The 22,503-nt window shown below is 37.4% G+C and overlaps 2 protein-coding genes across 4 annotated transcripts in view; both read right to left on the bottom strand.

The window, feature by feature from the left end:
- Nucleotides 1-3,242: 3,242 nt before the first annotated feature.
- Nucleotides 3,243-15,448, bottom strand: LOC103468251 (uncharacterized). Of its 3 annotated transcripts, XR_534189.2 has the most exons (11): nt 15,346-15,448; nt 11,749-13,510; nt 9,674-9,779; nt 8,052-8,199; nt 7,865-7,912; nt 7,430-7,507; nt 6,950-7,087; nt 6,245-6,328; nt 5,969-6,019; nt 5,377-5,843; nt 3,243-4,963 (listed from the first exon to the last, which is right to left on the bottom strand). XR_534189.2 is itself a non-coding variant. In XM_008415172.2 (10 exons), exons 2-10 carry the CDS (start codon nt 13,298-13,300, stop codon nt 5,733-5,735), a joined length of 2,316 nt encoding a protein of 771 aa, XP_008413394.1. In that variant the 5' UTR covers nt 13,301-13,510; nt 15,346-15,448; the 3' UTR covers nt 3,243-5,732. The 3 variants fall into 3 exon arrangements, 2 of the variants coding, with proteins under 2 accessions (XP_008413394.1, XP_008413397.1); XM_008415172.2 differs by having other exon boundaries at nt 3,243-5,843; XM_008415175.2 differs by having other exon boundaries at nt 3,243-5,843; nt 15,367-15,416.
- An 865-nt stretch (nt 15,449-16,313) lies between these two features.
- The window catches only part of anos1b (anosmin 1b), a 47,364-nt gene continuing 41,174 nt past the window's right edge, over nt 16,314-22,503 (bottom strand). The window contains exons 9-15 of the mRNA XM_008415171.2: nt 22,269-22,407; nt 20,051-20,281; nt 19,867-19,961; nt 18,415-18,577; nt 17,989-18,221; nt 17,420-17,563; nt 16,314-17,175 (exon numbers count right to left, since the gene is read on the bottom strand). Of these exons, the coding sequence (XP_008413393.1) occupies nt 17,423-17,563; nt 17,989-18,221; nt 18,415-18,577; nt 19,867-19,961; nt 20,051-20,281; nt 22,269-22,407 (1,002 nt within the window). The 3' untranslated portion in view covers nt 16,314-17,175; nt 17,420-17,422. The remainder of the gene's footprint in view (nt 17,176-17,419; nt 17,564-17,988; nt 18,222-18,414; nt 18,578-19,866; nt 19,962-20,050; nt 20,282-22,268; nt 22,408-22,503) is intronic.

Raw genomic sequence — 22,503 nt, 5'->3', positions numbered from 1 at the left:
ACTACAGACCCCTGAGGCCGTCAGAAACATGTTTACTCAACGTTCCAAGGACCAGAGCTCAGAGGTTCAGCTCATATGTTTCTCGGCTCTGGAACAAACTGCATAAAACCTGAGGTATGCTGAAACTCTTGTTTTCTCAATGCAATACCTTTTATTAAACCTTGTGTTTAATAACACAAGGTCTTTTCCTGCTTTAATGTTTTTTCCTTTCATTTTGTGCAAAGCACCTTCTCCAATTTGACTTGCCTTATTTCAAAATATTTTGCCTTCTTTTTGATGTGTGAACAGTTTATAAATGCTACAGCGGTCTGTTGTATTCCTGAATCATAATCTGTAGCATTTATAGAATTTTTAAAGTTATTTATAAACCTAATCAAACTGCAAACAACTCAACACTGAACTGAATCAGAAAGTCTGAAATTCAATTATAACTAGATTAATTGGTTTCTACTGTATGGTACAGAGTTGAATGTGAATTGTAGTGGCATAAACAAATTTGTCAAATGTTTGATGTGCTTCACAATTATAAGCACTCCTGATGAATAAGTGAACAAAAGCCTAAAAATAAATTGTTGTGGAGACTCGATGAACCCAAGACGCCTGTGTTTGCTGCAGGTTTTGAAGAGCGAGCTTCTAAGATGCTTTTGTTTCATTATTGTTACATTATTGTCACTGCAGGTACTTTATCCTGTCCCAACATTCATTTGCATTAGCTTCTGTAAGTATTAGTTTCACAAGTTTTCCATTGAAAACTTACAGTATTTGTTCAATTATTTTGTCATTTAAGTCTTTAAATTACCAGATTTGACATGTGTTACAGCTTCGTCTTTCTGATGGTGTTAAAGTATTAAATCAGATGTTAAGACAACTTTCTCAGTATTTAAGTACTTTTTTTAAAAAAAATCTATCCATCTATTTATACTGCATATAGATGTATACAGTGTAAGTTCAGCCTCCAGACATACAGGCATCAAAGAGACATGTATGGATCTATAAAGCTGGCAAAGGCACGTGGATAAGTACGAGTAGGGCTCAACAATGAGATGAAGAAAGGTTTATCCCAGGCAGCTCTACCTGACTCCGACTAAAAGGGGTGTTTTCCAGCCTTTTATAAGCTTATCCTATTAGCTACAGTTTCCCCACATTACAGAGCTAAAGCAGCCTTCAGGAGCACTTAACCTCCCGAGCAGAGCAGAATGTGATTTATTGTGAGCGGAAAATGGAGACAACCTCATGTAATGGTGCATGTCCTGACTATCTGCCTGTCTGGAGATGCATACTGTTTGATTTTTATCTTTGTCAGAGCAAAGTATCTCCAAAGCTGCCACATAGATTACCTTCAACTCAGTCATTTTAGTCATCAAACTACTTTTCTACTCCACGGTCTCCTTTAAAACCTGTCAGTAAATTGCAAACAGAGTGAAATAAAACCTGGGATGGACATTTATTTTTGCTCAGGAGATTCCACAATGCTGCCTGAACTACAAATTTACAAAAAAAAAAAAAAAAAAAAAGGCTTCCTTGAATATCTGGCTGTTATTCTTCACCATACACTGAATTGCTGGCCAGAGACATATTCACTATTCAGGGAGATTCGGTGTTCGCCTTTAATTTAGATAAATTCTCTAACTAAAGGTACCACTATAAAAAGCATCTGTTGGATTTAAAAGCTGCTGGTAAACAGAACTCATTGAGATAAATGAAGAGTCATATTTTTCACATTGGTAAAGGTAACACAACATCCTCTGTAGAAGCTGTAACTTCTAAACATAAAATAACAAAATGCACTTCACAGTTTAAGTTCACTTCATGCCAAACGCTAAAAGCCCAGTCAATTCTTTGAGTTTTTCTTTTAAAAACAACAGTTTTTACTGAGCCCATTAATAACATTGCAAGATTTTATAAAGTTATGCTTTATAAGATTATCATTAGAAAGACAATAGCAACATCCTAACGGTAACTATTGTTTTTAGTTCAAGTTGCAAAATGAACCTGAATTTACATTGCTGTAACACTTTTTTGAAAAGAATCCTAAGAAAGTTTTAATGGAGAAACATTAAACTAGAGTCATATATTGGAGGAGATATTTCTTCTTAACAGCAAAGCACATTCAGTAGTCTGGGTGATTTTGACAATGACACAGAAGGATGCAGCACTGAAGTAATATTTCTCTTGACAATGACAAATGAAAGCCTTCTGGGCACAAATCAAGCACTAATACATTAGTAGGAGACCTCCGTGAAGTGTCCTACAGTAAATCACTTCATCTTCATCCAGCTCCTTAACCACAGCCATGTCTTTATAACATTCAGAGCAAAGCTGGAAAATAAATAATTATTGGTTTAGTTCTCCCTCTTCTGTTAGTTTTTAGGTATTGCAGTTGTACTTTTTCCATTTAAAAACTTACTGTTAGTGTAAAGAGATTTCTGTCTGCACAGGTATTTACATACACTGAGAAAATATGCATTGCATTTGTACTGCTCCAATTTTAGAAATGTCTCAAAATAGATGCTATGATGAGAAAAGAACGTGGAGAGCAACAGCTGAAGAAATCAGATATTGCTGATTTCTTCGAGCTTCAAGGGGTGTTGAAGCTCGAAATGTGTTAAAAAAAAGTGACTAAAGGACATAAAACTCAGTGTTTTGGCCTCAATCCTGTATAAAATGCTCTGGCTCAGCTCTGTCAGGGTGAATGGGGAAAACTTCCAGCAAACAGCAGCAAGTAAATCCACCAAGTAATGGCTGAAAATGACTAAATTGAAAGTCCTGTGCTGAGTCGATGCCCAGATGTTGATCTCATTTCAATCCTACGGATGCAAGAAAATCCTCAAACAGCTCAAAGCTGAAACTGAGAAAAGAGACAACTCATCCTAACTGATGTCAGAGACGGGTAGATGAATCTCCCTGTAGTTATTCCCGCTAAAGATGAAACAGGACACATTTATTCTGACTGAACCTTGCCTGTTTAGGAATCACAAAATATGTTTTCTAAATGCAGCAACGATAAGATGTACTTCTTTTATATACAAATAATTACAAACACTGAAAGTGAAAAACTACTTCCTTGTGCGGCGTCATTGGAAAATTAAAAATAAGCCCACAAATCGCATGAATTCTTGAAAAAAAAAAAGTAGTCCATTCTTCCACCTTCTTATTTTATACCACTGCTAATGCCTTTTAATTTGAGGACTTCCACTTGACCAACACCTGTACATAACGACAAGAAAAGATGCAACAAATGGTCCAGCATAATTGGACTTTTAATGACAACTATAAAAACAACTGGGAAAAAATACAACATTGGGGGTTTTAGCCAAAGCAAGCAAACATTGCAGGAGGTCAATCAAGGTACAGCTCGTAAATATACACACAGTTCTGGAGAGAAGCTTAAAATGCGCTCATTCTCGGCATGAATTTCAAACCAATTTTGGTCTTTGAAAGATAAATTTAAACCATTGTTCATTCATGCTTTAACAACCGGAAAGCAACTTCAATAACTTTTTAAAAGTAGATTTGGCTGGACAAGTTTACATTTATCACAAATCTTCTCTAACTTACATGTGAAAATGAGACAAACGGGCTCAAGTATACACAGAAACTATTTGGCTGAAACAGCCATAGCACCTTGCACCTTAGCCACAGGCTTTTCGTAGCTTCTGGGATAAATCTGAATGGATTGGAAGAGTTTATTTAAAGGGATTTGTTTCTTTGCACAGACCTGGCAGCCAGCCATAAGCCACAAATTGTTAGTAAAGCTGAGCTTTTCAGAGTCTTGGTGTTAGAAAGCTTAACTCATACCACAACTAGTTTTGGTGCATCTTGATGGAAGCTGGAAGTCATTGACCTGTAGGAACACCAGGTTTCAACTATATGACACAAACTTTCCCACACAGATGAGAGGGAATTGATTAGGATGTTCATGACCAACCCAACTATCAAGCCAGTCATTAACTGGAAGCTCCTGGATCAGAACCACCTCAGCCCAATCTCCACTGACTTTTATTTGACCAGACTGAGAAATTGTTGACCAAGAAAAAGAGTTTGCAAACAGTGACGAGCAACACTTTATTTTGACAGACAACAAAGTTACTAATGTTTGAAACAGTCAAGTTGAGGAGTTAAACCTAAGATTAAACCAATGGCGGTAAAAAACACAAACAGGTAATGCCCAACAGGTGGAGCCAAAAATGCAGGATAAAGCAGACGTCGTTGCCACAGCCCAGATCTCAGCTCTTTGGAAATGCATGGACTATGCTTTAAACCCGGGTCGCTCCCATAAAAATAACGGAATAAGAAATGTACAAATATCCAGACAGAATTATTCCAGAAGCCTGGTGATGGGTGCAAACATTTAACCACATTTAAGTGTTTATGTCAGGGTATGTATGTATGATTTTGCCCCAAATTCATTCATACAAATATGTGAAAAAATTCAAACTTGCACACCAAAATCTCCTTTTTTTAATAAGAATCATTGGGAATTGTTTTGGTCATTCCACAAAAGGCAAAGAATGGTTCAAAAATATAATTAAAAACCAAAACTTAATCATTTCCATCCACTCATGCCCATGAGAAATGGATGGATCTTTCTGAGCAGAACTGCTGGTAAACATAACTGCAAAATTCAGCTTTGTTAGTAGAAATTAATCAATGTCGCTGAGGTGAACTTTATTGGTGGAGTAAATGCTTTCCATATCTGTGTGTGACCAGGAGCCCTTAAGGAGCTCAGTAAAAACGTTAGATGTACATCTTAAAATGATTTGCAAACCTGCCTAAAAGAATCTTGAACTTGTAAAATGTGCTTAACTTAAATGCTGGAAAATATTTAAAACATTATATAAATACGTGGCAACAGCAAAAGGAAAAAAAAAGTAATGTGCTCAAAAAACTGGAATTTTATTTGGAAATATATTGCAGTAAAACCAAACAAAAATGTGATCCCAGTTTTGAAGCCATTATCATCCTGTAAGATGGAAAAAAAGAGAATATGATTGGAACATTCAGTTTATATTCCAGACTTCAATTAATCTGTGCAATTTAAAGTCCACAATAACAACATCGACTCTAAACCCTTCAAGTTTTAGGCGAACAGCTGTTCCACTGTATCGCTAATGCTAGATTTTAAAATATGTTATAAAATATGCATATTAACTGAACACATACTAGAGCTGTGAAGTCCAGCACAAAATGAACTGTTAAACTCCGTTTAAAATGGACTTCTGGGAGGCAAGGCCACTCCGTTTTAGGATGAAATGTCCATCCACATGGTACAGGTCGGCGTAACAGTTACTTCAGTCAAAGTCAGTACTTTGTTCTGATCTTTTAGGCCATAAAATCCTCTCAGAGTGGTAAGTGTAAGAAGCAGAATGAACTTACTGTGTAAATTCCTGAAACAGCACCTCATATTGACACTTCAGGCTTTTTCCAAGGGTCAGTAGGGGGCCACTTCAGTAGCTCTTTGCAAGTTTGCAAAAAAAAAAAAAAAAAAAAGGAAGAAAATAATCAGCTTAAATACAGACCGACTTTTCACCTCCCAAAAGTCACCAGAAGTCAGCAAAAACCGCTCTGCTTGTCAATTACAGAAGCAGATGGCAGTAAGGACTCCCTGAAAATACAGATGGCCAAGCTGTGTTAGCTTATGTAGCCCGACAGTCAGTCAAAACGTCACGTGAAAGAACAGGACAGGCAGCCTCGTGCGACCAGCCAAGCACACAGCGGGTGAAGGCAGCCGTTCAGTCGTTGAGACGACGGTCGCAGAGCTCCTTGTAGATTCTCTTTCGGATTTGAGGCATGTTGTTCTGGCTGAACAGCAGCGGCTGCTTCACAGAGAGACGGCGGCAGTACTGGCAGAAAGAAAAGACAAATAGTGCGGGGGAAAATGACCCGTAAATATTAAAGAGGGAACTCAGATGATTCGTCTACTCAACAAAGTAAAGGTGGCGAAACAGAAACAAGAGTAAAATCTTACCTCAAGGACAAAAACGCCACAGTCGCTGTCATTTTTTTGCTGTGGGATACCCTGTTAGGACAAGTCAGCGATGCAAAGACTGTTAATTTTTCCTGAACTAGCCTTTGTTTGTCTCTATAAATAACTATTTACATGCATGTTCCATCTTTGGTGTGCTAAGCAGACACTAAGTTTTGAGTAAATACAAGAAATCTGCTTACATTTACCATGTGCAATGTAAATATTTTAGCAGATTGAACAGATGGAACAATAAATTTAGTCAGAGGTCAAAGTTACCTTGATGATGGCGATCTTCCAGCCCTTCTGGAAAGCTGCCTGCTTTTTCTCTCTGGCTTCAGACTGAAGATACTTCATAATGTTCTGAGGACAGCACAAACACACGTAGTTATAGGACAATGAGATTCTTCCACAGCTCAGAGACAGACTTTCAATACTACAAGTTAAGGTAAGTGAGTGAATTCATATCTTTACAGAAACACCAAGGCATCATGTGAAGAGCAGCTAATATGCAGGGTTTTACCAAATTATCCACTGCAGGAACCTTTTTTCAAGAGATAGGTGAAGGGCTTTTGCTACCCTTGTTGTTTCCTCTGCAGGAACAGGGGTCAAATCTAATTACCAGGTTAGAAATTGGGTCTGGAAAATACATTTATACGGCACAGCAGGAGAAACTTGGGACTTTGGACAAAATTGCTAAAAAATTGAAAAAGGTCATTTAAAAAGGCTAGTCTTAGAGTTTTTTTTCCTAACTGTTTTCATGAAGTATATGGGCATAATAGTGTGAGGATTGTTTTTTTTTTTAATCAAGTAATTCTTTGTCAATAGGCTTCACACTACATGCATTTTTAAAAGATAATTTTCAATAAACTTTCAATGTCTCATTGAAGATAATGTATGAAACTTAAAAGCAAAGATAAAGTTATTTTTTCTTCCCAGAGAGCAAACATTTCAGATTATATTCTGCAATCAGAATATCCTCACATTTGTGGTGTGTCTGAAGACAATGCCTTGGCTGTCGTAGTAGTTGATGGTTTTGGTTGCCATTGTGATTGCGATGAGAGACCAGTGGATTTCTAAATGGATGGGAATCAACAACAACCATTTGGAGAACAAGTCAACCTGAAGAACAAAAAACAAAAACAAAACAGTTGAGGTTATTACAGATGCATTACTAAAGTAAAAGTAAAAGGGAAAACAGAAAACATGGGGTAATGCTCTTTAGTTTGACTGTAGAGAAAGTTTGCAGAGATTATGGTTAATATGTAATTTAGAAATTAAAGTTTGAAGATTTATTGCTATATTAATTTTTTTGCACACTTTAGACTATGGACCTTGTGCAACCAGAATGAAAAAAAAGTCGACATCAATCAAAACCTTTTTTCCTGGAGCAACAAGAGATGAAACTCTTACTGGGAGACACACATCAAGCTCCAACCATTGGGAATGTAATTTCTTCCTTACTTTTTTGGTCCATCTCTTCACACCCTCATAACCTTTGGCAACCAGCTGCTTGTAGAAAAAGCTGTTGAAAAAGTGAACCTAAAAGGTCAAAAAGGAAAAAGAAATGGGTAATGAACATTTGAAAATTCTTGGCTCAGTTCAGGTTTGAAGTAACTGCTGGACTTCTAATGATCCTAGTGATGATACAACTCCAACAAGAAGTGGATTCAAAATTTAGATTTTTTTGGAAATGTTCTGATGTGCCCACAACTTCACCTGCACCCCCCCCCCCCCCAAAAAAAGAATCTGACAAACTAGATGTTGCATCTTCAACAGTTATGTCTTAATACGCCATTTAAATCCCCCAAAACAATCATGTACATTTCTGACAGTAACTGCACATTAACCAGCATATTTTATTTGGAAATGTGCTGGCAGGTCTTTATACACACATACCTTCTGCTCTGCTACATCCATAATGAGTTCTCCATACATGTTAATAATCTGAATTTGAGAAATAAAAGAACAGGATAAAGATATCTTTAAAATACTCCATCAAGCATTTTTAAATCCAGAAGATTTATAAATAATCATGTACAATACTGCAGAGAATATAAGACACGAGTGTCCAGTCTTTCTTTACCTGATCATTGAGCCAGTTCTGATCCTCCAGGGTGCCGAGGTCCTCCAGCCTCAGATTGTGTTTATTATACGTGACCATGAAGCCTGCAACGGGAGCAGACGCCAGGCCAGCCCTGTATCGGCTCATCTCTGCTTTAATGTCCACTTCACTAAAACAAATGAGAAGCAGACACGCAAAGAAAGAGATTTTTATTTTGTATTTTTTTCTGTTAATGGCACTTAAAGCATTACATCAGTTCCTGATATACAAGAAACAACCTTGGAAATTAAACAGAAAAAAAAATATTTTACAACAAAAATGATTCGTCTACATCCAGAGGCAAAATGATAGCACTCTTAGTCCTCTGCACATATTTATTTAAGAGTTTTACAGTCGTGATAAAGGCCAAACCACGCAATATAAATAAAACAAATAATACAGAAGCTGCCTGAACGTCAATTATACTGTAGGACATTAACTGTGCTGCAGCACAAACAAACATAACCTTTTTGTGAAGGAACACCATGTTTTTTTCTCCAAAACAAAATTTATTGGGTTATAGTTTTATATATAACTTTTATAGTGTGGTGAGAAGAAGTGTTTCTGTTCATATTAGCCAAAGATGACACAAGTAAACAATATACAGTGTTTAAAAGAAGGTGCAAATTACAAAGGGGGAAATCCAGACCTACATGGTGCTGTGTGAAAAAGTGACTGCCTGCCTTGAAAATGAAAATGGAAGACTTTGAAGTGTTAGAGGCCAACAAAAGACTCAAGCCAATCATGACAAATGGCAGACAGACTGCAGTTATGTGGCTGAGGGTGGCCCAAGCAGTGAGTAGGTTWAGGKGCAATTATGTTTTCCATACAGGGGTGTAAAAAAGGGCAGGTTTGGATATTTTTCCCCTGGCATTATTTTTTCTGACAAAAGTCCATAAAAATAATTAAGACCACCAACATGTTCTCTATTTGGAAAAAAACAACCTTACATGTGTGGCAGCCCCATTGGATTTTGAATGGAAGATTTCCAGCTGATTTTTCTTATGGATTATATCGAATTTATTTTGAAACTCTGAGGCCTCAAGAGTTTCTGCAGGTTTCACCAACTCAAATTTAGGACTTTAAGAGATCTTTTAAGACCATTATGAACAGAATTTAAGACCCGTTTCCCAACAGAAATTTACAAACTACACCCAGGCAACTGGTGTTAAATTTGCCCTTACCCATGACAGACACAAAAAAGACAGCTAGCTAGCTACATAGCGAGCTGGAAAGGGCATATTAGCAGCAAGTTACCCATAGCCTGATCTGCCTGGAGTCACATGGATGAAGATGTCTGAGTGTGACTCAAACTTTTGCCTGACAGAAAAGTCCAGCAAGAAACAAAAAATTCAAACAATATATGAGATTTAATAGTACTGCCAAGATAGATTTTAAGACCTGTTACTAACTTATCAAAGGCCAACTTACTTTTAGATGGATTTAACTGTGTGCATATTCCTAAACATATAAACTCCTGAGTTTTCTAAACTACAGAAAAATGTGATCAAGAGGAATAAAAATCAGTGATAAATTCAAAATTTCTTTTCAATAACGATTAAATTAGCCTCTAGTGTATATGCCTCTAAGTGGTTTTTACTAACCTGCTGCTGAGATCAGAGTTGCTTGTCTTTTTCAGGTGTTCTAGGACATCAGATTCAGAAAGAGGAATGAAGCTGCCATATTTTATGTAGAAGCTCTCCAGAAACTCTAGAAAAAAAGGAGTCATAAGAAGCTTGTTCATATCTGTCCACAGTACAAGTAAACAAAATAAATGCTGAGATTTAACAAGCAAGATGAGGTAAGTTTATTCTGGTAGCACCAGACATGAGATAATACATATTTCTGAACATAAAATAGGAAAGGAAGAAAAATTAAAGATGAAAGCCAAATAAAATTCAGATGAAAGCAAACTAATAATTACTAATAACAGTAAAATACAGATGAGATTTAAAATAGGTGTCGGAATAATGAGTCTAATTAGGATTTTTATATGTAACAACTTTGTTGCTGGAAATCCAACACAAGCCTGGTGTATTTCTCTTGCAATAGCTGCATGTTTCCACCATAAAGCAGCAATAAAAATGTAACAGGTTAGGCTACAAAACTTCACAAAATTTCATCACTCCAGCTATGTAAAACAAACAGCTGTGTATCAGAAATTAAGGGAATATGGAAACAGATTTCTTAACTACATATAATCTGCTGTTTATATCAAGCCTGTATTTATAAGAGCTACACAAGTCAGGTCATAAATATTTTAGGAATGTCATGAAACAGAATACTTTGCATTACATGATGGAGCTAGATAAGGCCACACGAAGAGCAAAGACTGGATTTCAGCTCAGGACTGTGGACACACATAATGTATTAAAATGGCCCAATTTAGCACTTAGGCTAAAGAAGCAGAACATAAGAAACAGGAACTCTTAAGCTTCAAAAGCGGCTTGTCTTTGCAGACATATTGTAAAAATGAGAAAGATCTGTTACAGCACTTCTGTAAAAGGATCTGAGCGCCTGCTTCTGGTGGAGCAGTCTGTGAGGATCCATTGATATGAAAGTGTTGCGATTTTTACTTCCGAAGTTGCTAATCTGCAGCAAACTGTCTACGTTTTGCTTCGACAGACATTTTACATTTCCAGGTTACACAAATATTCTCTGACACTAATACAGAAATAAACAAAATAGATGCAGCACAACAGGTGATATAGATAAGAGTGCAAAAATGCAGGAGTTATGAGAGCTGGAGCCAGATAAAAAACATAGTATGTTATAAAAGAGTGAACCTGAATTTTGGAATTATTGCCGCCTTCAGATTGTGTTCATCAAGTAGTTGGGCAAAGTCGTACAACTTATTTAAAGAAGATTAATAGTATTTTCTCCAAAATAGGTTTTACTTTTGTTTAAAATGGAATATTGGTGTGTGTATAGAGGCCATGACGTCCTCTAAGAGGGAGAGACTGACTCCACTAACATCCCTATATTTAGTTCATAAACATTCCCTTGTTTGAATTTCCCTTCCACTGTGTTATTGCTAGAGATGGGCCAATCCATTGGCTGAAGACCAGAGTATAATATTAGTCTTTTCCACAAACTTTGGTCAAATCCTGAAAAATAGACTTTGAACTACTTTCACTTTAAAATTGCATAAACCAAACGCACATAATTTAATGGACTTTTTTGTTTGTTAGTAAAGGTTAAACGGTTGGTAGAAATATGCTTTGGCACAACAATCTGGACAATCTTCAGTTTTTGTTGGAATCAAAACAATTTACGATATCAGACAGTCCCTCCAGGATCCAGGATTTCGTGGCTCTACTTTAGAAATATTTGTAAGGAATTTAGTAGAATCATTTTCTTCCTTATTTAACCCCTTTCAAAATCTATTGATATAAGAAAAAAGATGATGGAAAAAAAAGCTGATTAAATGAACAAGTAAGTCTGAGTCCCACCTGCAATACTGCAGGTGCGAAGTACCACCTGCAGTATTGCATTGATTGCAGTAGTCCGCAATCAATTAAATTGCGGACTACTGCAAAAAATGCAAGGAGCTGTTGATTTTACAAAAACTGAAGGTGCCGCTCGTTGAACTTGAAGTTCAAGGTGGAAGTTCCTTCCAATTCTGACGACTTAAGATTAAGCTTATATAACCAACTGAGTACTACAAAGTGTGTTTTACCGTGAATAGCGTCTTTAAGCTGCTCCAGGCTCTCTTGATTCTGAATATCTGTGTCCATCATTTTATCTTCTGCCTGGTCGTTCGGCAACATGTCATCCATTTCGTCTTTCACCCATGAACAAGGATGACAGTACAGTCTGTGGTCTCTTAATGCCCAGGAGTGCTCCAGACTAACACTTATCGGGTATAACGAGGCAAGCCCAGTGGAGCTAGACATTTTCACCTCCACTGGTGAGGACGTTAGGTCATGGTTTCTTTGTGAGGCAACGTTTCCATTAGGCAAAGGTACTGGTACAGAAACCTGCTCTATCCCATCATGCGTTTGGTCCACCTGCATCTCAGAGTCCAGGTCTCCAGAAATCTCAGACCTTGTAGCAGATTTCCGTGGGATGGTCAGCACCCCATCGCCAAGTTCTGCCACAATAATGGCATCCTCCTCCATCTCGTCCTCCGAGTCAGACAAGTGTACCAATTCTCCGTTTTCAATAGGGAATTTACCTGAAGTAGAGTTTTTTTGGTGTTCGTGGTCTGTCTGTACATCATGCATCTTCTCTGGTTCTTCCACCAGCACTGACTCAGCTAAGGCACCTGTTCTCAAACATGTGACATAATCTTTAACTTTGCTGCTTATTTGAATACCTTCCATTTTCTCTTGTTCACTGTCTTGACCTTTGTCAACGCCTCTTCCTCTGCCTCGACCTCTCGCCGTCACTGCTCCCCTACCTCGACCTCTTCCCATTCCTGCTCCCCTACCTCGACCTCTGGCCACTACCGGTTCCTCATGTACTGGTCCTAAAACCGTTGGGTCCACATCCTTTTTATCAACACTTTCCTCGTGTACTGCAACAGCAAAACCTGACGGTGCCATCAAGATGTCTTCCATTTTCAGCGCAGCTCCATTTGTTTGAGCAGCACAGTTATTTTTTGGTCCATCTTGTGTTATTGGTGGAACCGCCTTGGTGGCAGGGCTTTGTGACTGTGTATCAAAGCTCTGAAAATTCCCCAGTCTATCGTCTTCATCTTCTGATTCCTGTATATTTTCTCCACTTAAATTAATGTTCCTCACTCCTGTCAACTGCAGTGGCTTTCTTGCAGGGGTGTCACCAAAGTCTCTGCTTGCTCCCCTCCCTCTACCTCTACCTCTTCCCCTTCCATGTCCCCTGCCTCTGCCTGGAGTTTCCACATTGTGTCCCCTACTGTTGGGGCCACAACAATCACAGGCCTTAGGAGTCCTTTTCCTGCCTGATCTACGGCCATTGAGTTGGTCCTGAGCAGAGATTGCTGCGGGTGTGTTGGGGCTGCTGGATGCCGAACTTGACTTGGTGCTCAACGCTCTTGTTGCGGTAGCAACATGGTGATGAGGCTCAGCAGGAGTCTGAGTAAGAGGCTGTGGTAGTTCTGAATGGGAAGTTGGGTCTGTGGAGGTTTGGCTTAGGTCCTGTTCTGTAGCACCTCTGGGACACGACACCGAAAGAGGTGCTTTAGAACAAACAGTCAGGTGAAGCGAGGCAGATGGTGTTGTCATTGGGGAAGTAGAGCTGCTGTGAACCATGACGTCCGCCTTTGGCTCTTTAACCCCATCCCCAATGCTCTCTCTATGCACTGCTACCGTCTCCTCCCTTTCAGCTTGCTTGCTTACAAATAAAGTGGATAGCTCCAACGTTTACATCTCACACTTTCCTCCATACATTAGTGGACAAAATAATTTCGACAACAGGAATCAAGATGAGACGGCTCTCCGGGGTCACAGCAGCACTGCCTCCTAAAAGGAGTGAAATGAAATAAGAAAATAATTAGACAAAAAAAATTACCCAGTTAGCAGTTAAACTCAGTTTTTATGACAGATACACAAACATAAACAGCACTTGTACAAAATGACACCATTGTGCTCAGATCAGTTCACAGATTTTTATAAACACTAATTTATTCCTGATATTTTAGTGATGTCAAAATATACAAGATATTACTTCCACTTGTAAAGTACATTTTACCTGTTAGGTAAAGGCATATGACATGCTATTGATCTCCAACTTGGATAATTTAGCTCCTCTGTGAATTACTAACCGTTACTTTTGTTGCAAAGCCTCATAGCAACACATTCTTTATTTTGAATGTTAGAAAACCCTTTATTCTTTTTCTACATAGTGTATTCCCCAGAAAGAACACAACGTCGACTTTCTGTGTTAATTTTGGGGGTTTTTCCCTCTAGAATTGCATGTGGCAGCTCTGTTATGTTAGTTCTAATTTGTTCTTTTGTAGGTTTCTGAAAATAACTTTTTTGGTTAAGGAGTTGCTTTTTTGGGGTGATTATTCATTCTGGTTTTGGATGGGCAGAAAGAAAAGTTGTTGATCTTTTTTTTTACTTTTGGGCAGCTGTTAATCACGACAACATGGAGTTGATCAGTTAGCATCTCAGGAGCTCAAATAACACCTGAACTATGACCCCTAAATCCCAGAGGAGTTGAAAAAGAGGCTTCAAGGCTGAAGAGCAAAACCGAAGTGTGGCGAGGAGGAGCCATGTTCAAACCATCTCTTCCATCAATAACAATGGGAAATAATCATATTCACAAATCTGATGTCTCTCTGCTCATCTTCCCAACCATAGAACTGGACAGAGATTTAAGGAAGCGCAGCAAAATGCACATCAAAAGCAAATAAGGTGGATAAGCAGTGCTTGCCAACAGCTGATGATGCAATTCAGGACATGTTGTGAAATATCATCTATGCTGCCTGAAATTTGAGCTGTTAACATATCATGACAGACAAACAGCAACAGTTTTCAGTCAGAGGGTTCTTTAGATTTGTTGTAAGAGTGCCTGCTACTGCAGATCCTTCCTGTCCACAGCATCACTATCCACCACACTTTGGATAGTTGGATTAAAATAGCAACAGCAACATTTTTTTTTTTTCTGGAATAAATCATTTTGAATTTTATTTTCATTGGTCATGTGTAAAATAATTTTCTATTAGAAGTGAGTCATAATGGCAGAATTAAAAAATACATCACTTTATGCCATTTCAATAAATGCACATTCAATAACATCCTGGTGCTATGGTTATTTCAATGCTAAACTTCACGTTTTGATGTACAAAAACAAAATTATAACATACGAATAATGTTTGAAATGACAGCTGCAGTTAGAAAAAAATATGAGCAAAATAGCAACAGTTTCAGTATTTGGCATGTTTGATTCTTGAGCTCACTAGTCTTTAGCATCTCTATGAATGACGGCAGAAACTAACAATTCCTATAAAGAAGATAATTAACACTACCGCCTTAATTAAGATTATCCAACATGTTGCACCAGACTAATGGAGCAAATTCACGTTTATTAAACTGCACCAACTATCAACAAGTTAATTATTGAACTGAAGTGTAACGTTTCACAAAGTTTTGCATAAGTTTTCCCATTTCCCTGAAGCTAGCTGACTCGGCTAGCTGCAGACAAAACACAAAGCGGCAATTTCCTCCATTTTCAGAGGGAAGTGCGAATGCGTATGAACGTGAAGAAGCTACGCCTCCAGATTCAGGGAAGTAAACGTTTGCACAAGTCAAAACCAAAGCATAAATTCAAAATAGACGTCGTTAAACACCACCTTGCCTGTAAAAATATCAACCTGGGTTCCGTCTGGCCACGATTTGGAGAAACAATCCGAGCTTTCGTCGCCCCTTCATTGCGTCATGACGTCGGCCTCGTCTCCTCAACTTTACCGACGTCCGGTGTTGTGTCGAAAAACGCCCCCCTCCTAACTGAATAACAACCAGCTTTTAGGAAATCTGGTGGAGCTGTGGAGTTGTATATATTCGCAGTAAAATGTAGATTCAAATCTTGTTTTAATTATGTAAATAACAGCTTAATGAAAAAAAGGAAAACTGTCTTTAAATGTTAGTTGTGACTGGGTGGCTCTAACAGAAAGGATTCATTTTTTGGCACAACACCCTATTTCTTTTTCTTTCTTTTTTACCTATGAAAATGTTTTTAACTCGGCATCTTCTCTGTATGTTACAAAACTTTTCAAGTTTTGGCAGCAGTTTTAAGGTACTTTATTGATAATTTCACAATTTACCTCAGTATTCTGTCCGCTGTTTTGTTAATTGATTGATGTTTTGTTCATCAAATTAATAATTAACATTTTAATAATTATACTATTCAATGAATGTATTCAAAACTAACTCTCTAAGAATCTCATACTGTAGAAAAAGTAATGCCAAAATATTCCAGGAATATTTTGACTCCAGGGGGCGCTGTTCAGACGTTGGGCTCTAACGAAGGTTAACGCTTTACTGACTGCCCAGTAGATGGCAGCGGCTTTGAGCCACATAGGAAACACTGATTGTTGTTTGAATGTGATGCATTATATAAACAAATGTTTTAGCTTTAACTATTACATTTCAATAACGCAATAAAAATTGAGTCATATTTTAATTTTACCATTAAAAACACCTAATACTTAAATTGTATTAAAAATATATAAATATATTAATAATATATTGTGACCTACAGTGGTCTATATTTTGCCTTGTCTATACGAAATATATCAACAAGTAGTCACCACAACAGATATTGAGTGTTGATAAATTTTAATTACAAAACAAACTGGACAAGAAAACAATAAATAAGACTCAGTCAAAAAGTAAAGGAATAACAAGCAAATTCTGAATATTTGAACGTTAACAAGGGAAAAATATTGACATGGTAATTACAGGTTGAATGACGCTGGCTGTTCCCTGCCTTTTCAAAAAATATAACTTTTGCGGCAAAATGTATAAAAGTAATAAAGTAAAAAATAAAATAATATATTTGAGCTTGCATTGAGATATTTCCAAAAAAAAGATGATGCTGTTGCTATACATTGCTATTTTTACATAAAGTCAGTGCTATATTTTTCTCTACTAACAGGATAAAAAAAACTATCAGGAAACAAAGTTTATTTACAAGTTCTTGTGGCTTGAATGATGTAAGGTTGTCATAGTTATCAGTCTAATATAAACACCAGACAAAAGCAGATATTTGTTACATTGCGAGGAAGCATTTTAAAAAGCTGTATCAATTAAAAAAAACACACACAAAAAACATTTTAAGCTGGAAAAGAGAACCCGTACTGTAAAAATTGGCTCCACATACAGGTACAGTGAGTTTATTTTTCTTCCCAAAAACTGAAAAACCCACCAAAAGATTAAGGTAATTTCCGTGTTTCAATTTAGTTCAAACTCTTAATCTTTATTATGTTTGGCATTAGTTTATAGTGAAAGGCAGTTGAAAGCAGGAAGTACGTTTTATGTGAATTATTTATTTTACTAATGAAACATGTTTTGGACATGCTTTCTGCAATCAAGATCCCGTGGTATGAGTAAGAAAGTAGAAAAGTGGATGTTGGAAAAGATGACTATGGTGTAGCAGACAGTAGCCGATTTGTGGTTGTCACCTAGAGAAAATAGATAACATGTTAAAAAAAGCAACACATCCTTGACATAAACATTAGGTATCATCAATTTCTAAAGCACTTTCACTACCGAAAGCAACACTATCAAAATAAAATTGGAAAACAGACAAAAATTGCATCTGCAGCAGACCCAATGTCACCCACAGTGTGCATAATAATAAAAAAATACACATGAATCTAAAATACATGCAGAGATACATGTTGCTCAAAGAAGAAATGCTACTACCTATCAAAGTGTGGCGTTAATTGTTGGAGTGTGTATAGTCTTTGAGACAGCAGCTCCAGTCCTGCCACCTGCAGTTAGCACCTGGAGCTGCACCCGGTACATGCTGTCAGCCTGGAGTCTATCAATGGTGATGAAACGTTCAGACTGTATGGAGTAAAACAAAAAAATACTCAATAGATGCTGAAGTTTAATGCATAAAAAAACAACATAAAATGTTAAAGGTAAATCTTGGATATAGAGAAATGATTAATGCTAAGACCTTACTTAACCTTGTGTTAATGTAAATGTCCCAACTTGTATTTATTGTTTCTTTGGAATAGAACCACTGGTTGGTTATTTTAAATCAGGGCTGGAAACATTATTTGTTCACTTCAGCTTCTGACAAATGAACTATTTGAAACATTTGTTTCTCGACACTTTAATATTTCCACTTTAGCATGTTCTTTAATCTTTTTATGTAATGATTTTGTGCTTATAATTTTGTGCTTATGTTTTCCCTTTGCTGTCTTGTAAAACACCTTACATTATGAATTGTTTCACATAAATAAGCTTGTCTTTCCTTGCCTTACCGATGCAATTGTTTGTGTCTGGGAGATAGGAGCATCTTCATGCCTTCCTGTTGTGGGACTGAGCTCAGATTGTAGACTCCATGTAAACTGGAAGCCCTCAACAGCTGCTGAGTCCATTGCATGATGTGACATCCTCCACTGAAACGTTGTGAGCAAGCTGCCATTAACTTGTTGAAAGTCTGCAGTCAGCCGTTCTGGACGCAGTACCACCTTTCTCCCTGCCAGAGGGCGCTCTGATACAAAAAAAGAAGGTAACATTTCTTCAGTTTGTCTTCATTACACTGGTTTAAATTAGTTCTCAGCAATTGAAGAATTATTATCACAAATATTTAATATCATCTCTACATTCAACTCTTGATTACTTAGTTTAACCATAAAATAAAAGGTCAGTGGTACATCTGTGCATCTGTACTCAGCTTTTCTTACCCTGTTTGTTGCAAGGCAAGGCTTTGTCTCCTCTGACCCTAACGGATGGGCAAGTTGGGGTTGTAACCCAAGCAACAGCCTCTGCTCCTGGATCTGCCACCATTGCCACTGAGAGCCTGTACTTGCATGAAAATTGCAGACCTTTGATAGTGTGATGAGTACCCTGCAAAAAAAGTGGGGACGAATGTCATTAAAAAAATCATCATTGTTTAGCATGCATCAACAACTTTTATTAAAACTCATTTCCCAAAGATGCTTGAAATCCTTCATATCTTCGCTACTTACTGTCTCAGCACCTGTCTACTGCAAAGCACATGTTCACTCCAATATAAAATAAACACTTTCGACACACTCTGGCAAATTCACATGGCAACAAATGTTGTAACTGTTTAAGAAATCCTGGAATTTTGTTCTGTAAACTCAGCAAATTGCACACAGCAGTTTTATATGACATGTCTTGGATGAAATGTTACGCCTCTGGCTCAACGTTGGCTCAATGGAGGGAGTCTAGTTTTGAGCAAAAATGAACAACCAACATACTTTATAACAGCTTATAAGACTTGTGAAGTTTAACCCTTAGACTGCCTTGCAAAGGCATACATACTGAACTGTTACACGAAACCCCATTGTATTTTATTGGAATTCTGCATAGTAAAGCAACATAAGGTAGCACAACATTGTAAGGTGGAATGAAACGTTAGAGAACATAAGTGAATAAAAATCTTCATGAAGTAACAATAGCTTTGAATATCTCACAGAGAACTTTTCAATTAACTTTCTGAAAGTACAGCATAACATGGCATATTATAACTCTGGACAGCTATTCATCACAAACTTTATTCTTTTGAAAGAGTGAAAAGAAGAAAGCCATTGTTGAAGGAAAGCCATAGTAAGTGTCATGGCAAACATATGAAAGAAGGTGGTCTGGTCTGATTGGACCAAAACTAGATTTTTTGGCCAACATGCAAAACACTGTGTGGTGGAAAACTAACATAACACATCCCTCTAAACACATGATTCCCACAGTGGCAGTGGTGGCATGCAGCAGGGTACTAGACATACAGTTAGAGCTATAATTCAATTACATGTGTTAAAATGTATAAATTCAATTGAGAATCTGTGGCACACATAAACACTGATGGTTATCAAAAGCCTTCTATTATTCTCCTTCTACTTCATCATTATGTGATACTTAGTGTTTGTCTATAATCTGGAATTGTAATAAAATTCATTGGGGTTTGTTGGTGTAACAAACCTCAATGTAATGCCAGCAACTTCAATAATTCTGCACACATTTTTCTGTTTTATTTCAGCACAAAGCTTTTTGTTTGCTACTTTAAAATCACGTTGCTTTACCCCTGCAACAAGAAGTCAAAGCATATGGTACAGACAGGATTTTAAAGCAAAAATAAGAAAAATCTATACACCACTTTATGCAGAAACAATGTATACCTCCACTGTTGTTGTTCTGTCTGGGCTTGTGACATTTGTAGTGCAGGTATGTGGATGCCACCTGAGAATGTAAGGACCTCTGTGTCTCTGCCTTGCTGCAACATAGAAAAAAGTACATAAAGAAATGGGTTCTCAGTTCAAACCAAGGTAAATTTTTTCAGTTCACTGCTTCACGCCGACTCACCATGATGAGACCACTTCCAGAACACCTTCACCTGCAGCTGACTGTGGTGAAAATGAGGGGCAGCGACCTCCAGTCGCAAATTTTCAGAGGGGTTTGGAAGCATATCCACGTGAGCCAGACGGGAAGACTCAGGAGGTTTATGAGAGGAAGGTGAGGAGGATGCTTGAGAGGGAGAGGAGGGCAGGGACAAGGATGACGAGGACAAGGGGAGCTCGTTGGAGAAATCTTCACCTTTGAAATAGTAGAAATAGTTTTTAAAGTTTCAGTTTGCTGAACTGAACAGAGACACATTTACTTTATAACAGACGCATAACCTTTATTTTATTGTTGTTTCAAATTAAATCAGTCCAAAGTTTTCCGGTTTGGAGGTCAGTTATGGTTACTAAATTATTTTTATTAGCAAAATGTCAGAATAATGAGAGAGAGAAAAAATGTTTATTACTTTCTTCAAAAACAATTGGAGAAAGTATGTATGAGAAAAATACAGAACACCATAAAGAAATAAAATGTTGGCTTTCAAAGTATGAAACCTGCTAAACAGCACATGGAATTCATAAGAGATTTATTCGAGAAACAGAACAAAACTGTAAAAGGAGAGCGGTTTCATTACACCTTCTGTTAATCTAGCGATACTGATTGGCTTTAAGCGACCCTCATTAGCACGGCGTACTAGGCAGGTACATGGAGTGTATCTGTTGCAAACACAACTGGATTATAAATAGCAGTAGGTTCCATGTAAAAATGCTGGTACGTGGTTTGATACTTAAGTTGCAGCTGGCTTTAACTCTCAGCTGGGCTGCCCAACAGGTCAACAATAAACACTGCTGTTGCTTGGACCATCATAAAGTTTGGCTTATTTTCCCTGCACTCCGTGTTTCTGTGCATTTCAACACTGCAGCTGCCTGAACAAAGAACATGCTGACAGTCAGCAAAACGCAGCAGCTCTGAACCAACAGGAAAATCATTAATTCAATAATGTATACCTTGGCAAACTAGTGAGTTCAGGGGACTGCCTTAAATCACGAGTATGCTGATGTCATGACAGGTTAAACATGTGTTCAAATTAAGTATGTGATAATTATAATTTGGGTTACATGATGGTGATGCTTATAGGTGAAGGTATGTGAGAAAAAAACAAAACAAAACCTTTTCATTAGTTACCGTTCACACTTACATTTAAGGAGGAAATGTATATATTGTGTTTTACAAAAGTATTCTCAATACATGCGCATGGTTTGATCTAAGCCAACATTGAGCTAAGATAAACCTATTTAGAGTTCCAAGTGTTACCCAGCCTTTGGATCAATAAACAAATTTGTAAACTTGTAAAAAAAATAATAAAATACTCCTACAACTTAAAAGCTATTGTTACTATTTTTTAAATGAAAAAAAAAATATATATATATATATATATATAAAACCTTTATAGAAAATGTTCTATCATCTGACCAGAGATAATGCTATGTTAAGCTGAAGGTATGCTAATACTTATTTTATTAGCACCTTTCAATAAAGGCCCAATTATTTATAGAATGCATGACCAATAGCTGTCCTGTCAACAGATTCTCCCACCTGAGCTGCACACCTCTGCAGCCCCTCTAGAGTAGCCATGGAACTCTTGGTTGCGTCTCTTTGTAGAGCTCTCCTTGTCTGAGCTGTTAATTTAAGTAGCCGTAACTTTCTCAGTTTTCAGTTGAGCCATATTCCTGTCATTTCAGATGATTGTTTTGTGAGGCGTTAAAAACTTGAATTATTTTTTTAGAACCTAACCCTTTAAATATCGCTAACATTTTCTGTCTCGTCTGTGTTCCTTTAGGATGCTATTTGTTCTGACATAAACACACCAGGCCTTCAAAAGACAGTTGGATACAAACAATTAAATTACACACAGGTGGACTCCAATTATACAGCTGCTGAAGACAATTGTCTGAACTGCCTTTTATTTAAAAGTATTAAAGTAATGGATGTCCATTACAAATGCAAGTCAAACCATTTAGGTTTCGATTTGTTCAAAAAACTGTGAAATTTGTACCTTTTTTTTCTTATATCTCACAACAATGTACAAATTTGTGTTGTTCCATCAGTAAAGCCCCAATAAGATGCAGTGATGTTTGCAGGTCATAGGACATATTGTGGAAAAGTTCAAGAAATCTGAATAAAAATGATCTACTTGACTGCTAAGCCCCAGTTTGAGGGAAAGTTAATAACTTTCCTTTACCTTCATGAATGATAGTTGTGAAAAAAAGCTGAGCTCTGTGACTCTTCAGCCTCTTTTGTCCCCAGTAGGCCACCGTCTGGACAGACAGGACATAGGGAGAGGCAGGCAGTAGTCCCTGCAGCCACAGCTCGGTTTGCGCCTGTAACATATTGAAACAAGGAAACACAGCTTAAAGAAGCAGGTTCTTTTTTTTTTTGGATCTGTTGTCCAGACCAGACCTCAAGCACCTCCTTGC

Source organism: Poecilia reticulata, linkage group LG8 (genome assembly GCF_000633615.1).
Source record: "Poecilia reticulata strain Guanapo linkage group LG8, Guppy_female_1.0+MT, whole genome shotgun sequence".
NCBI lineage: Eukaryota > Metazoa > Chordata > Actinopteri > Cyprinodontiformes > Poeciliidae > Poecilia > Poecilia reticulata.
Note: the sequence above shows the minus strand (reverse complement) of the source record. Positions and strands in the feature narration are given on the sequence as shown.